The 18000-nt window shown below is 31.7% G+C and overlaps 2 protein-coding genes across 2 annotated transcripts; both read left to right on the top strand.

Annotated features, from left to right (window-relative positions):
* The first annotated feature begins 671 nt into the window (after nucleotides 1–671).
* LOC145636434 (peroxidase 42-like) lies at nucleotides 672–3677 on the top strand. The gene is made up of 4 exons (XM_081687996.1): nucleotides 672–972; nucleotides 1653–1841; nucleotides 1940–2105; nucleotides 2940–3677. Exons 1-4 carry the CDS (start codon nucleotides 739–741, stop codon nucleotides 3347–3349), a joined length of 999 nt encoding a protein of 332 aa, XP_081544122.1. The 5' UTR covers nucleotides 672–738; the 3' UTR covers nucleotides 3350–3677.
* Nucleotides 3678–5235: 1558 nt separating this feature from the next.
* Nucleotides 5236–6952, top strand: LOC145635389 (phosphatidylinositol/phosphatidylcholine transfer protein SFH11-like). Its single transcript, XM_081686671.1, has 2 exons — nucleotides 5236–6153; nucleotides 6311–6952. Exons 1-2 carry the CDS (start codon nucleotides 5332–5334, stop codon nucleotides 6761–6763), a joined length of 1275 nt encoding a protein of 424 aa, XP_081542797.1. The 5' UTR covers nucleotides 5236–5331; the 3' UTR covers nucleotides 6764–6952.
* Nucleotides 6953–18000: the final 11048 nt, after the last annotated feature.

Here is an 18000-nt window from a genome sequence, read left to right as displayed (position 1 = left end):
ATTATTATACCAACTTGTTTTTAATATCAATTGTTCACAATTCACTAGATTCTAACTTATTGTTTGTATAAATTTCATATGAATGCATAAACCCATCTGTCCATCAATCCATAACTCCCAAACCAAGCAACATTATAATAACCCAATAATTTAAAAACATAATAACAAGAAAATTCGAAGTTAGTTAGGTGGGATCCAAAGCTGATGGTAACTGCAGGAAATTGATGAAATAAAGGCTAAAACTCCTAAAAGCAAATTAATTTTCTAAAGGAATATTTACCATATAACTTAGTTAATTTTTAATCTATATATAGTTCCATCATCTATTAATACACATATTTTCGAATAAATTTCTCTCAAACACGAATTATATTTATAAAGATAATGAATAAATTTATAGTTGCATACATCAACATGACCGTATTATAATATTGTAAGAAGTACTCCGTAACATTTACCAAAATATTTTGAGACATTATAGATGAAGGTTTATTTTTCGAATAGCAAAATGACAGCTAATATGGAACAAAAGAAGTACGTACCAAGTAATCTTGTAGTCGTGTTAATTAACGCATACATTAGTGCCAAGTGGCCACTAGTACAATACCTTATCACTTGTTCACATAGTCACTCACATAGTACTACTCAAGTTCCATTATTTAAGGAGTAACAAAGGTGTACAAGAATTCAGAAAAGTGGGGCAAAAAAACCAAAAACTACAGAAAAAGAGAGAAAAAAATGGGATTCAAAACTTTGTTGTTTATGTTCATAGTTGTTGTGTTATCTTTCTCAGCAGCATTTGCAGAAAATAATGCAGAAGAAAAAGTTGTTGGGCTTGTTATGAACTACTACAAGGACACTTGTCCTCAAGCTGAAGATATCATCAAAGAACAAGTCAAGCTTCTTTACAAACGCCATAAAAATACTGCTTTTTCTTGGCTTAGGAACATCTTCCATGACTGTGCTGTTGAGGTAACTAACTAACTTATACTTCCTCGGTTTTTTTAGATGACACACTTTGACTTTCACACTATTCACGTACTGTAATATGTAAAACTTATAAAGGTTGTTATATGGATGACTTAACTAGTGATGTATGTGTATATATGAGCTAGTATATAACTTGGACTTGAACAATGTGGATGCCAGTTAGCTTAATTGTCGTACTGCATGACCTGATTTGAACTTGAACGTAAGCTAGTGATAGAAACTCGAACTAGAGCTAATGCTATAGTTTGAAGAGCTTGAATATGTTCCATTTATCATATTTTGTCAAGCATTTTACATATTTTTTTTGATAGTTTGAGCATAATCTAAAATCGATCCGAAAACAGTCCAAACCTGAACTTTATCCATACATTTTCTAGTAAAAAAACAAGCATGAAGGTTGAATTTATGAAGTTTCATTTAAAATATAAAAGCATCCATATTTATGTTAGAATTTGGTCATAATAAAAGGTTAAAAAGAGCATAAATGAAGTGTAGTATTAACATGAGACAACTCAAAAAAGAAATCACTAATTTAATTATTTTTTGAGCTTTAAAGTGCACTTGAGAGAATCTAAGATAATTTATCTTTAAACAATTATAAGTACTTTATGAGATTAAGATAATTAAATATATTAATTAGGCTATGTATGTATGTATGTTAGTCATGTGATGCATCATTGCTGCTGGATTCAACAAGGAGGATGATGTCAGAGAAGGAAATGGATAGGAGCTTTGGGTTAAGAAACTTTAGGTACCTTGACACCATCAAGGAGGCTGTTGAAAGAGAGTGTCCCGGCGTTGTTTCTTGTGCTGATATTCTTGTTTTATCCGCTAGAGACGGCATTGTTCAGGTGATTACCCTTAATTTTAAAAACAAAACTCGCATTAGGCATACGTGTCCAAGTCTAACAGGAAGATTAATCGATGTTATTATTATTGTTTTTTCTAGTTAGGAGGACCCCACATTCCTTTGAAAACAGGAAGGAGGGATGGAAGAAGGAGCAGAGCAGAGATATTGGAGCAATATCTCCCAGACCACAATGAGAGCATGAGTATGGTACTTGATAGGTTTAAGTCCATTGGAATTGACTCTAAAGGAGTTGTTGCTTTGCTAGGTAACTTTATTCATCATTTCTTGTTTACATGCTTGTCCTTACCACTATACATACATCTTAATATATGCTTATACGTACGACGGTTCTCACATACATAAAATAATTTTATGATTATACATTATGTCATACACGAATCATTATAATAATAATAATAGAACACATGTAAGTGAGGCGTAATTTAGTTGGTTGTTATAAAATTAAATTTTTAAATATATACTTGTACGCAGATTTTAAATCTCATTTACATCCGTAGATATTCTTTATTTTATGACAAATTACTTGAAACATGTATTTCAAATATAATCTCACCAATTTTGAAAACAAAAGTAGTTTTCAATATGCATATAGACAAATTAAAGCAAAGTAACTATATATGTGGGGTTTATCACATGAATCTCATCATCCCATTTTCAATTATCCAAAGATACCATCACAAAGTGTTCAAGCAATTCAATTTAATATTCTTCTTTGATCTACTCAAGTTTCATTTTACTTTTGAATATATATTCCACTCAAATAAACTTTACTTTTGAGTCTTGTAAGTGACATCCAACAAAGTTTTTTTTTGACCTTCTCTTCCAAGATTTCAATCTATTTACCAAATTTGTCTAATGAATATATATAGAGTACTACTAATTACTTTGATTAATTAACTTCTTAATCACAACCATTGATTAAGTACTTTCTTTTGGAAAATTAAGGTGTAATTATGGACCCACAAGGGCCAAAACCCTAATAAAAATAATTAATGCTTAGATAGTGAACCTTAACCAAAAAAATTAGAAAGCCAACTAAAGTTGGTAGTTAATAATTATTCAATTTAACCTTCAACAGGAGCTCATAGTGTGGGCAGAACCCATTGTACAAAGCTGGTCCACAGGCTGTACCCGGAAGTCGACCCAAACTTGAACCCGGACCACGTACCCCACATGCTAAAGAAGTGTTATGACCCAATCCCAGACCCAAAGGCGGTCCAATACGTGAGAAATGACCGTGGTACCCCTATGATTTTCGACAACAACTACTACCGGAACATATTGGACAGCAAGGGTTTACTCATTGTGGACCATCAATTAGCCACAGACAAGAGGACTAGACCATATGTGGTTAAAATGGCTAAAAACCAAGACTACTTCTTTAAGGAGTTTTCAAGGGCCCTAACCATTTTGTCTGAGAATAACCCACTTACTGGCTCTAAGGGTGAGATTAGGAAGCAATGCAGTGTTGTAAACAAGCTTCAATAGATCATCATCATCAACAACTAAATATTAATCCTTGTTATGCATGGATTAATTAATGTTACTAATATGTACGTGCTAATTATATTAAGTATTAGAATAAAATGGTGTTCTTATCATTTTAGTTCTATATATAATGGTATAGTTATCTTAATGATTGCATATCCCATCATATTGTAAGCTTCTTTGCTTTCATGTTTCATGTAATGAGTGCAATATGCATGTTAGACTGTTAGTAAAAGTGGTGTTTTCTTTGTAAGATGTGAGGGAATTGTCAATTAATGTATCTCCCTTCTTTTTTTAAATGCCATAATATATTGACCGTATTACTCTAGTCATGTATAATTACTTCTCGTAATATTTAATTTACTAGTTCAAATTACTTTATCATTCTATATCATTGTAATTCATCGTGACTTATGTTGATAAATAAAGATTTAAAGAGTAAATAATTTTTTATTCTTTTCATTTTGAAGATAATTTAGAGTTCAATTGGTTGATTATTTAACTTCAGAAGCTCAAATCTAACTATTCTGTATATTAACTAATTTTAACCATGAATAGATCGAGTAATACTCAAACTTGACTCGGCTCATTTAGATTTCTAATAGCACAGTAAAAACTCTTTTTACTGAGTACAACCTAAGCCAATAATGATTGTACTTGTATTTGATAGTGAAGCAGCAAGTAGGGTAAAAAGAAATCATTTACATTCCTTAAATCCTTATCCATTATTACTTTATTAGTGTCGGTGGCTTGTGTTATGTGAATATCATATACTTGATTGTATAATTACAACTTGGAATGGCCCAAAAATTAAAGGGAGTGTTACATAGAAAAAGTCAATTTCAGAAAAATGTAGAATGTAGCAAATTATAATATATAGTGGACCATAAAATCATAGCACATGCATAACCTTATATTATATATTTATATGTATAGTGGGACATATTGTAAGAAAAAGATTCCAATATGATACTAGAGTAGGTAAGGATCCAATTATTCATATCTTGTTTCCAAATTAAACTAATGATTTTGTAGGTTATTTGAGGGCAATGGAGTTAATGATGCTTAGCTAAACAATAAATTTTCTAAACACTCTTTCTAATAAACTAATATATTAAATAGAATTGCAGGTTACTTGTATTAATCTAAAATCTTTTTTTTTTTTTTTTTTTTGTTATCCATGGTGATTTTTTTGTTTAAGTTAATGAAGTGTAGATGTATGAACCTCTTTTTATTTTATTTTTTTGTTTAAGTTAATGTAGTGATAAATTGTTTTATAAAGATACATGAACTTTAATTTGATTTATAGTCGTCAATTTCAAGGTAATTTTGGCGCCCTAATGAATTGATTTGCCCTTGAAATTAGTGAAAGATGAAAAGATGAAAACTTTTAAAAAGAGACTTGATAATGGTAAGTTGGTAACCCAAATATGTCCCACAAATAAGTTAAGGTTTTGAACATGAATTATCATGGATATAAGAATTTAGTACTTTCGAGTACGTCGTTGAGACTATATAAAGGTTAATAAGTTTAAAGATTACTCCGTATTATGAATAAAACAGTGATAAAGCCATTTAAAGAGACTAACAACTCTTCAACTAACACACATTTTGCCTTAAGTTCATGGGCCTAGCTTGGTTTAAACTTCCAATGAGGAAAGCTGCAATCAGGCCCAAGCTAGCCGGGCCAATTCGGCTAGTACAGCAAGTCCGGTTTACAGCTTCTGTTTTACTACTATCAGGCCACATGACAACATGAATGTTATGATGCATGTAACTATGTAAGGTGTAACATACATTCCTTTAGTAAGCAGCAACATAGATTCTCTGATTTTTCTCTTTAAAAAGCATTTGCACTTGATTTCAACTATGGATTGTATGGAAAAGGTTTCAGGAATCTGTAGGTAGGTTAATCTAAGAAGACATACTCTATTTAGGTAACACAAAATATTCTATGCGGACCATGTAAGGCAAAAAAAATTATGTTACTTATGGTTAAGAAATTGTTTAGATATTCTAAGAGCGCGATCCATGAGTCTTGTTGTATTAGTTTTAGTCCTAGAAAAATGTCTTCGTCTTTTAAGGTGTTACAAATTTTAGGGAAAAAAGTTTGGAGTAACAAAGGTGATGAGATAGAGGATGTACATGATCCTAATGATGATCAAGCTGTACAACAGTTACGCGAAGCACTGCTTCAAGAGCAGGACAGGCAGATTGTAGCAGATAGGAAGCCATATGATTATCATACTTTATTGAGGTTTTTGCATACAAAAGACTATGATATCTCAAAAGCTAAAGAATCATTTCTCAATCATCTAAAATGGAGGGAGGAGTTTGGGGTTGACGCGATTGCTAAAGAGTTTAAGTTTGAGGAATACAAAGATGTTCAAAAGTTTTATCCTCATGGTTATCATGGTGTGGATAGAAGTGGGAGGCCAGTGTATATTGAGAGGATGGGGATGTTAGACCTTGAGGGACTTCTTCAGAGAACAACTCTTGATAGGCTGGTGAAGCATCATGTGTATGAGCAGGAAAAAACAGCGCGATTGAGGTACCCTGCTTGTACAGTTTCTGCAGGGAAGCGAATTGGTTCAACCACAGCTATTCTAGATGTGAAAGGGATTGGAATCTCTAGCTTCTCCAAACAAGCAAGATATCTGTTCTTGGAGTTTCAGAAGATTGACAGCAATTACTATCCTGATACTCTGAACAGCCTTTACATTGTCAATGCAGGGTCTGGTTTTCGCGCTCTTTGGAAGGCTCTGAAGACTTTTCTTGATGCACATACTGCTGCAAAGATACAGGTGCTTGTTTATTTGGTCCTTAAAAAAATTGTTCTTTTCAAATAGGTAAAGAAGCAAAATAATGCTAACTTTACAGGAAATTAAATTATTGTTCAAAAAAATAATAATTCTGAAACGTGTTTTCAATGCATCAGGACTAATAAAAGAATATGTGCAGGTTTTAGGGACTAACTTCAAAAGTAAACTCGTTGAGGCTATCGATCCAAGTAACTTGCCAAGTTTCCTTGGTGGAGAATGCTTGTGTTCTGATCATGGTGGATGTATGTTAAGCGATAAAGGACCATGGAATGATCCGGAGATTTTACAGCTTCTTAAGTCTAATAAGATTGAAGAGTATTATGATGATACAATGAAAGTGGAACAAACCTGGTTGAGTGCTCAAAGCACACCAGATTACAAAAACGAGCAATTCACAAATGAAGGAGAAGATAATGCACCATTGTCAGAAACAATAAAACAGCTGCAAATCACAGCAGATGAAGCAGAGAAAAGATTTCGCGCTATGGAAGCAGCACTTGGAGAGACTAAACAGGTGTTGCAAAGATTTTCAGAACAATTAAAATGTCTGCAGTTGAAGTTGGTAAACACTGCAGAGTCGAAGACAAGTTGAAATACATAGTAGATTAGAATTAGTACTACTTATATCTTAGTTGTTATTATTCTTCTTGCAGTTGATCATAACAAAGTGTACTATATATAGTCCAAAATAAGTCACTATTAAAATTATGTTGCTATTGGTGTTTATGTATAGTAAATTAGTAATCTCACTACTGAAGTTTTCATTTTAAGAAAATGAACCAATAAGAGCCAAATTTTATTTCTTTTATAATATCAAGAAATAAAATTTTCTTTTTGGGTAAAGGCGGCAACATAGAAAAGTCTTTGCACAATGCAACCTGACTAGAGTTTACTTATGCTCAGTACTGCTAGCAGACTCTGTAATGACAGCTTCTTTTGAATCAACATCAACGCGTGTTCTTAGTCCTTGGCTATAACAAGGCCATGGATGGACTGGCATGTAATGGCTCCGATAAATTCCATCTAAAGACCGACATTCATAAGTTGAAGCCGGGTGAGGGCAAGTAGGATATGCATTCTGAACCACAGGCCAATACATCAAAGGTGGCATTCCATTAGCTGGCCGAGGTGGGAACAACATCGGACCATTCGGACATAAAGGATGTTGATTGTAAAATATATTAGGTTGCAGGGAGTTGAAGATTGTATGATTTGATGATGGCATAGTCTGAAATGCTGCATTAGGCTTGACAGTAGGTATTGTGGTTGTTGCTTGTGAAGGCCTTTGAGAGTTTCCATCCCTTGCAGAACTTGCAATTTGCTGCTGCTTTTCTTTTGATCTTTTTGTTGTCTTTGTATTAAGCTTCTCAAATTCAGGACTAGCCTAAAGAAATTACACAAAAAATGTCTCATATTACGAGCCAAAGATAGATAGGCTGTCTAAACAAAATAAATGCTAGTATAATACCGTGAATCAACTAAAAAGAAATCATCTTACAAGTTTAGAAGCTGAAGATTTTGCAAGGAAAAGCTCCTCCCCTGCTGCATCTTCATCTGTTCTGTAATTAAGTTCAATACAAATACAAAAGATCGATATTGTAATCGACATAATTATAGTTAGAACCTTATACATTGAGTACAGACTGAATTTACATACCTGTAGTACTTCTGCAACAGGTCTAAGCTTCTGTACTTAGTTTCCCTCTGAACAATGTCATCAGGAAAACCTGCCATAAAGAGCAGTGTGATACCAAGTGCCTTGAAGAAGAAACTCCCCGTTCTAACATTGACTAGCCTCGCCATAAGGCAGATGAGTGGACCAAATGACTTCAGCTTGTTTCGTCCCATTCGTTGCCTTACATATCTTTTGCAACTCACAGAAGGTTACATACTTATATTAGGTCACAAGTACAATATACATATGTAAATTTGTATTTTCATTAGCTAAGATAGAGCTATATATATAGTTACGTGCAAGATTAAATTGATAACTCCATGTAAGTTATGATAAGGTGTAATAAGTTCAGATAAGTATTTCTTAGTAATAGTAAGGAAGCCTTACTCATTTTGCGGAATGTTTCTTGTACTCCCACCATATTTGATGCTCAGAAACAAGCATGATGGACATGTAACATCACATGGGCGCATAGCTTGTTCCTCCTCTAGTATCCGAACAGGACATAACACTTGGTTGTGGCGATTGGGGTAAAACACCTTCCTCCTCACTCCAGGATTTTCGAATAAAACACGCTCCTGTAATAATACATGAAATAAACAACCAAACTTACATCTTACTAGTTATGAATTGAAGCACAACAAACAACAAGAAATCATTTATAATACAAGAACTTATTTCATTGGTTACCCCTGGATTACTTTGTGATATATAAGGCTCCCCTTTCCTCAAAATGTTGAAATGGTTGAAGTTTAGTTCATACATATCATCACACCCATGCCTTAGGCCTAATGACGCGAAAACTATGATCTTCCTCATGGTATGAGCCTGAGCATTCTTCATATCAAGCACACAAGACTCCAATATTCCCCTTACTTCTTTGGGGCAAAAACCAACTCTAGGAGGCTTCTTTTGTAAAGACAAGTTTCTAAATCCTTTACTTTTCTTCACTTCTTCCCAATCTTGTTCCAATTTTTGACTCATACTCGAAACATCTATCTCATTTAGTCTATTTCGCGCTCTAATATCTTTGGAGTTCATACACATTCCTTTACCAATGGCTTGGCCTACACCTTCTTCATCTACAATTTTCACATTATCTTGTGCATCTTCATAAGTGCACAATTCATCTTCATTATCATCACTATCATCTGTATGACCTTTACATTCCAACATAGATTCGACATCTTTAGATTTGTCGAAAAGCAAAGATTGTGTCTCATTATCCATACACATCCAACTTAAAACACCCTTCTCATGTTTCAAATCTTTTGGAGATCTTAGATTGTTGTCATTTATATCAAGTTTTTCAGCACTTTTTTCTATCTTTAGTCTCTTATGTTTCATGCTGCATCTATCTTCAGTACTATTTGGATTACTAATCTGCAAAAGAAAAATTATAAAGTAGTAAGATTAAAGATGATCAAGCTGTCTAATGCAAGGAGAAGCTTCATGGTTACTCCAAAAACATACATTAGCACAATTATCGAAATTAAGTAACTTGAAATAATATTAATTACTCCATAGTAATGTACATTGCAACAAATTTTTCTTAATCTAGTTGAGATTAATTTTTTTTCACATATCGAAACCAATTCAATACAAGCAACCTCGATCACTAAGAAAAAGAACCTAGCTAGCTCCTCACCTATAATAGATTATTGTTCTAGGCCAGGGTTAGATATACATAACCTTACCCCAAACTTATATTATTTTTTGAATATTTATGACTCGTTACTCACGTACTACATACGATCAATGATAAAAACACACATGTACACTCTCTAGGATATGTAGAAGCTTTTAGTCCAATACAATCTTAGAGAAATTTGTTCAATATATGTGTATATCAATACATGTAGAATAATCTTTACTAAATAAAAGGGAAGTTTGGAAATAAAAAGTGTGTTTGATCAAATGTTTATATCCGATTTAATTTAATCCCTAAGATTAACTTGGAGTGCTTCACTACCAACCTTTAGCTTCCTACATACTTCATAGAAAATAAAAAAATGATGAACTTAAGAAGAATATATTATTCCACATTAAACTTAGAATTAACCACCAATAATTTCATATATTCCATACAAAAAAAATTCACTTAAGAGGCAAGAAATTAAAATAAATCAAAATAAAAAAAAAATCAAAAATGAAATGAAAAAAACATACTTGACCATTAATTTTCATGAGGGAAGTAGAAGAGCTCTTATCTCTTTCATGTTGTATTTGAGCTTCTAGAGCTGTTATCCTTTGCAAAAGCTCGGCATTTTTTCGCCTTTCGCTTTGTAGCTCTGCTTCTACTTCATCCATGTTTACCATAACTTCTTGTGCTTCATTCATTTCTTATACTATTGTATATTCATCATGCAAAAATTAAGGAACGAAGAAGCAGCCTAACTAATTACCAAAGTAAACATTATTATAACTTTGTAAGTTTATAACTGCAAATCTCAATATTATAGAAATTAGAAATCTTACTACTTCAGTATGTAGAAGATACTCTTACAATAGAGAAGTTGAGAGGAAAATGATGGGCAACATAAAGAAAAGAGGGTGGAGTGATATTAATATTTGGACTTGTTGCATTAAGAAGGGAGAAAGTGTGCATGGAACCCCACGTGCGTCCTTGTAGTACAAATTTAACTCCTTTATGCTCGGATCTAGTTGTCACATTTCAGATATACATATACATATATGTAATGTCTTATTGTTATTTCAATTTAGATAAATGAATAAGTTGTTGAAAGTCACGTACTCACGTATATTACATTTGTATATAATGAATTGAAATATACTGATAGAAACTTAAATTTGATGTTTTGGTTTATCTTTAGTCATGGACTCATGGTGATGAGCTAGAATGAGGTTATTATACATGAATAGTAACTTCTTAACTATTAGGTATGTAATTTTACTCCTCTAATTAATAGAATTCATTTGTAATATTCATTTTCTCTTGAAAAAGATGTAATCAACTTAAATGTAACATGTTTGCATGATATTTTGCATCTAGTAATAAGTTGGTAAATTAAATTGATGTAGGATTAATTAAAAATATATACTTGATATATACTTAGTAGAAAATCACTATCGTTCAATTATTATTTCATTAAGTGTTAGGCAACAAACATGTAAACTATCCAATGATCTATTGTAAACTCGTTTTATTTTATCATTAAAACTAATTTTTCTATACAAGTTGCCTTGACAAGTAAGTATGCTGTATGCTCATAGAAATATAATTTCAGCACACGTGCGTATAATATTCTTGAGTGAAGGTAATCATTAAGAAATTAAACCTCACGTGCAACTCCTAAACATGAATGGTTGTCTGTTCTGCAAGTTGCTTCATTTTTTAAGTCCCAAAACCTTGGATTCCTTCCTTCTAATTCTTAATTAATTAATTAATTATACTTTAATTAAAAGCTTAGAAAGGTACAAAGTCCTTCAGTTTAATGACAACCCTAGGACACCTGTAAAATGTGTAACCTGAAAATTCAGATGTCCTTACTCTATAAAGTAATGTGGCATTTTTAGGATCTTACTCTTAGATTAAGACGGATGTACAATGACTATTATTGTAGTAGACTCTTAAGATTAAGATAAAAGTACAATAAATATTATAAGACGGTAATAGAATACATAAACTGTTAAATTTTGAAACAAATATGAAATGGGCCTGGACAACCCGAATAAGGAGGAGGAGAGTTTGGTCCACAAACAAGGCTTTGGAGCTTCCATACTAAAACCAATTGGCAATAGTAGGAGTAACTCCTCTATCTTATAAAGTGGAACTACCTCTCCTTTTTCTCCAATGTGGGACACTCACAAGTGGGCTACAATGGGTTTCAACATAAACCAACCCTAAACTAGTCACCTTGATGATATGTATATTTTACTTATAAAGTTGTGGTCTTTAAAAAAAAACAACCCTTAAAAATTATTATTCATAAATCATAATGCATGAAGATAATTTCATTTCTAATTACTCTCATAAATCATGATTCTTAAGATAAATTTTTAAGGGCAATTTAGTAAATTTAGTTTATAAAAAGCTGCATAATCTTGCCAAACTTAGTAAAGCTCAAATCACAATGAGGGACCCATAATGAGTACATGACATGGCCTACAGCCAATGCTTCATTGGCTTTGTCCACTCTTAATTAATTAATTAAGAAATTACTAATCCACATAGTTTATTTTACTAAGTGTATTACAGTATTATAATGATAAGATTAACAAGCACTAGCTAAACAAAGCCTAAGAAGCCAAAGAGTGTGAGTAAGTGGTGTACCATGTAATGTATAGTCTGGTTGTCTTGTGTTGTGTGTAAATTAGTAAAATAATTAAGGATTTCAACATATTGTTATATTAATTAAGATGGACTTAGGATTAATGAGCTACTTTCTATGTTTTCAATATCATTGGAAATGGAAGCTAACCCCACTAGTGGAGATCACTTATTCAACAATTTTATGCCACACAAAAAGGTTGTATTGCCCCCGGATAACTTAATCACAGCCGTTTAATTGACACACTAGTCAATAAATACGTTTGATCATCATACATAATATGTAACTATATATTAATATAAATTATAAAAAGACAATATTATTGTGAATACATACATTAAAATATATCTAACAACATTTTTTATCACAGCAAATGAGGTCGAAATTTTGATTCGCTATGAAAGCATTGATCTATCACACCTCCTTATAATAATCAACCAAAATTATTACCTTGTGCAAAAAATTATTTGGCAATATTGAATCAAAGGACAACACATTGATGTTAATGCTATCTTCCTAAGAAAAAATAGACAAAAAGTGAACTTATAAATTAGTGCATGCAGCTCAAAAGTGAAAAAAGACTTCAAGTAACAACCTAATATTGCTAAATTGATGTTTTTCTACGAATAAAGATCCCCAAAAACAATGCCTTCATCTATTATATGCTTCTTTTTTTTCCCATAAATGTCTTTATAATTGCTGCATTTCAAAGTTCTTACCATTACAATACATCTTCCATTATACATCTATTTTATTACAATCATATATTTCTATTTATAGAAGTTGGCTAAAAACTTTTTCAGCTTTGATGTTTTGATTCCATTATTTTGATTGGTTCTTTTTTTTTGTTTTATTAATGAACGTAACATATATTCTAATAAGTGGTTTCTTATTATAGGTATTCAAGCTAAATTTACTTCATGATGATATAGAGTTGTAGATAGAGTAGCTAAGCCAACATTATACCTCCTGATAATTAATGATTGATTTATTAGCATTAATTTACATACATTGAATAATTACGTTTTATATGTGTAGCATAATTAAGTATTGAAAATTATAAAATAATACTCCGTAATAACTTTCTCGATCTACCTAAAAAAATATTTAGGTCACGTTGATTATTGATTTAGTTATTTAATGAATCTAATACTCAATAATAAGAAGTTGATAAATAATATACCAATATAAGGAGTATGGAGTAAAAAATTTTGATAAGAAAAAGCTAGTAATATATTTGAATAGTGTAAGATAAAAAGTTTTCCTTCAAAAAAAAAAAGAAAAAAGATAATGTTTTGCATTTATTTTGAAACTGATGGATTATGTTTTATTTACAATATTTACAATTTAAATTCTCTTTTCCAATTTTAGAAATACATTATAAAAGCTTCATTGTAAATACTTGTTTTACATGCACCATAAGTATTTCTAAAATTGGAAAAGAGAATGTCATTTACAATGAAGCTTTTGTAAAATAAGCATTTAATTAATTAAGATTAGAAACTAATTGTGCGGTTCTTAATCATGAAGTGCCTATATTTTCTTTAATGGAAGTGACAATCATAATTCATACTTTGTTTTATTTTCATAAAAAAAATAAAAGGAAATTAAAAGCTAGTAAACAATAAGTTAAGGAGTAGCCCTTAGCGTTTTAGCTAGTAAACAATAAGTTAAGGAGTAGCCCTTAGCGTTTTACATATGGTGATACTTGGGAGGTTTATCCTTTAATACGGAGTAGTATATGTCTAGCATTGTGCATTAACGAGCGTGAAAGTCAAAATTTTACATGCTTTAACTAAGGGCCTATTCACTTCAGCTTAATTTTAGATCAGTTCAGCCCAACTCAGCTCCTAATTTCCTTATCTCATAAAATATTCATTTCAGCTTAGTTCAGTTCAGTTCAGTTCAATTTCAATCAGTTCAGTTCAGCTCAGTTAATGTAAATAGGCCCTAAGACACAAAAGAAGTAGTACTTGTAAATGTTATTGGATCGAATAATTCTATGATTGAACTCAACTAGTACAAGTGTACAACGAATATTCAGAATCACAGCTAGCAATAATATTGAGAATCAATATTTATATAAGTTCTATTGTTCTTGCTAAATAGGCCAGGACCCAACTCAATTGCTCTTATCTAGCTCCTTTAGGGTATCTCAGCTCAACTACCATGTCAAGTAAATACTTAGAAACATATTCTCATTGAATATATATACGAGGTAAATTATCAATATATACCCAATTTTGGTTGTACATTCTTTCTTATTACTACAAAACTGCTTATAGTATGTCATAGATTCCCACCTCAAGAGTATAAATGTAAAGCAAGGGACAAAGAAATTAAGCTATAATTTCCATTTAAACACATGCACTAATTACAATTTTAAATGCTTAACGTTATTGTCTCTTTATGCATCAATGCCGTGTAGAAATACCATTCAAAATTGATGTTCTTGTCGCTTAAGAAAGTAATTAAGCTCTCTATTAAAAATACAAAATACAAGTTAAATTAAAAAATAAAATCCCTAACCATTTGCAAATTACTACCTACAAAGGTTATATTGGCTTTGTTTTTTTAAAAAAAAAAAAAAGTGAAATGGAGTTAAAACCGATAAGCTACTAAAATTGGAAAATGTGTTAGCTAAAGCTAATTAGGTGTTAAACTGACGAGGTAACTTTTGAACGAGTTGTTTGGTAGAATTAGTTGTTGAAGGTGCCGAAAAGGCGAAAGGTCTTGAATACAAAAACTGTTTTTGATTAATAAAAACGGAGGTAATGATATACAAAATGAAAATTTTAAGATTTTCAAATTGATATGACACTCTATGTAACATTGTTGTTTAATTCCATTTCAATAATTTAGCACCTTAAAAACAATGTTTAAAGAGCTTGGAAGGCCAACAACTATATATAATTATAGCTATTTTAAAATATCAGCACCTTATCATCATTTAAGATATCTAAGGATTGTTAAACAGTAGTCATAATAATGAGTATACATACAACAATGACATGTTTAATCATCTCAAATCACATGAAAAGTTAACTTCACAAAGTATTAACTTTTACGTGAATTGGGGTGACTAAACGTGTATATATTACACATGTTGTAAACCATTTGCTACCTTTTTTTTGTACCCCCACTTTCCTTTGACAAGTTTAATTGAACTTCTTGATGTCGACTCTAATCTTGTAGTCTATAAATCATCTCTCTTAAGCTTTATATAATTCACCTTCTTTTCCCTTTTCTTCTACGTCGTTCTCTCTCCGCCATTTTAAATTTTGCTCGAAAAATTCGAGAAATTTTGCTCGGAAAAAAGAAAAAATGTATCAAATTGACGACGATGATGATAGAAGATTTCATCTCCCACCTCCTCTTTCAAACCAAGCCAACAATGAGATTAATTCATCCCAATTTGGCATTCTTTCATCAAATCATAATAAATTCTTACCAAATCTCCACTCTTATCTCCCACTTCATGACCTAACAACATTAAACCCTACTCTCAATATCGATTCACCATCATCTAGCCCTAATAATAGCATTATCAACACTTTATGTTCAGATGATCAAACAACCAAGGAACAAAGTGAGGAACAAGAAATTAGAAGGCTAAAGAGGATGATATCGAATAGGGAATCAGCAAGAAGGTCTAGGCTTCGCAAACGCAAGCAACTCGAAAACCTTCAATCACAAGTTTTACAACTTCTTGCAGCAAATCACCAACTAGCCGAAAAACTCAACCTTGTCATGGAGTCTAACTATGAACTTCTCCAAGAGAATGCTCGGCTTAGAGACGAATCCATCTGCCTTCGAAACGAGTTGCTCATGTCAATGAAATGCGATCTAGGGCTCGAAGATGGTGAATGTACAAGAGCTAATAACAATAATAACAATCAAACAGCCACTAGTCCAAATAGCATCACTAGTTCCATGGATGTTCTACGTTAAAATTGTGAGTTATAATAATATTTGTGTTATTTTAAGTATGATGAATTAAGAAAACTTTTGTATATTTTATGTAATTGGAATTTCATACCTATAATGATAATAATGTATGTATGTAGTAGCATATGCTATGATCTTTTAATAGTCATATGTAAGGTTGTAAAGTTAATATCTATGTTTTTGTTGCATTTGAGTTTCTCTATATATGTATATATGATGTTACGATAAACATGTCCCATAATTATATTGTTTCTTATGGTATATGACCATTTTAAGAAAGCTACAAATATTATGAATTATGATAGCATGCATGAAATCCAACAATGTTTTTAATCTTTGATTTTGGGGAAAAAAATGACTAGTGTTTTCCTAGCTAGTTTAAGTAGAGTAAGAAATTAATTAGCAGTTTTTTCCACTGTTTTTTTTAATAATTTTAGTAGTTAGACTTGTTGATGCATAGCTTTGATCAGTTTTATATTTGGAAAAAAAAAAATCACAAGTTGATATTTTGAAAATTATTTTGATTGATTATAATTTATTCAGTTTAGGTTGGATCATGTCTTGGCATACTAATAATTACGGGGAAAGTTTTTAGGAATTGTGTTATTTCATTTGTTATGCTAGGTAGAAATTTTGCATTCAATTGATTATGATTCTGGACATAATTGGATTATCAATATTGGGTCTAGATCGAGTACTTTGATTTAGGTGGTCTTGTATTGGTTACTTTTACAATTAATAGTTATACTTCGTCTATGTATTTACTATAACAGTTACTCGCATGGGAACATGATGAGCCACCTCTCGTAAGATATAGGTGTTGACACCGAAATTTTGTTAATTATTAGGTGTCAGATATATGTAAATAAGGAGATAAATATAAAAAATTATAAGATATTTATCTTCTTAATCTCATAGATTGTTATCTTTTACTCTACGACTCTCTATATAATGAGGGTCGAATCTAGGGTTTAATTAGGCTTAGATGGAATAAGTCACAAAGACCCCATCTCCTCCCTACTACCAAACATTGTAGGTATATAGTATGGATTAAGCCGACAAGGCACCGTACTATAAACAAATATCAAACCCTAACCCTTTGGAGAGAGGAATCAAGAGATCTACGAGAGTTGTAATCCACAAACTATCAATGAAAATCATTGTTCCCGTATATTTTCTACCTCTTTAATTGTATATTGCAGGTTTGAATTTTTATGGTTTACAATAGGTATTCATGTTAAATTGTCACATAGTCTTAACCTATCCTAAGAAAGGATAAAACATAATCCAACTGAAAAACAACTTTGGGTCGTATCTAGGTGATGACAAATTCAATTTGAATCTTGTCAATTCAAGTCAAGCCTATTGTCAATTAATTTACTAAGAAAATATTTCAATTCTAGTATCTTTGCACTAATGTGTGTCGATTCAGGTCAATTTCAAGTTATTCAATTTTGGGCATCTTTGAGGTTTAGGTTGAATCAATTCCTATTTCACATTTTCCCCATTGCTTAACCTTCGAGATTATTGGAAAATGTTTTGAAACATGTTTATTCTTAAAATCCTTAAATCAATTAATTGGTATTTTCGAATCGTCGTACACAGTCACACAAGTACATGACTACCATAGCAGCTAGAAGTAGACACAAAGTAGAGCAACAACTTCAGTGATCCTCATTAGCTGATAGAACTGGCTTCAGAGCACTGTAGTGCTTTAGTCTGGCTTATTTGCAACTCATCTCGAACTACATATAATTATATAAGTGATATAACGTCACTGGAAATCATTCTTTTTTCTTGATTTCACTGAACATACTAGTAATCCCTCCTCTCAAGAAGTTGTGCTCAGCAGAAGATCCCAACCCAACTGACCAAAGAATGAGCAAAGCGAAAAGTTATAGGCCTTTGAAGGGA

This window comes from Chenopodium album, chromosome 6 (assembly GCF_948465745.1).
Source record: "Chenopodium album chromosome 6, dcCheAlbu1.1, whole genome shotgun sequence".
In the NCBI taxonomy this organism is placed as follows: domain Eukaryota; kingdom Viridiplantae; phylum Streptophyta; class Magnoliopsida; order Caryophyllales; family Amaranthaceae; genus Chenopodium; species Chenopodium album.
Note: the sequence above shows the minus strand (reverse complement) of the source record. Positions and strands in the feature narration are given on the sequence as shown.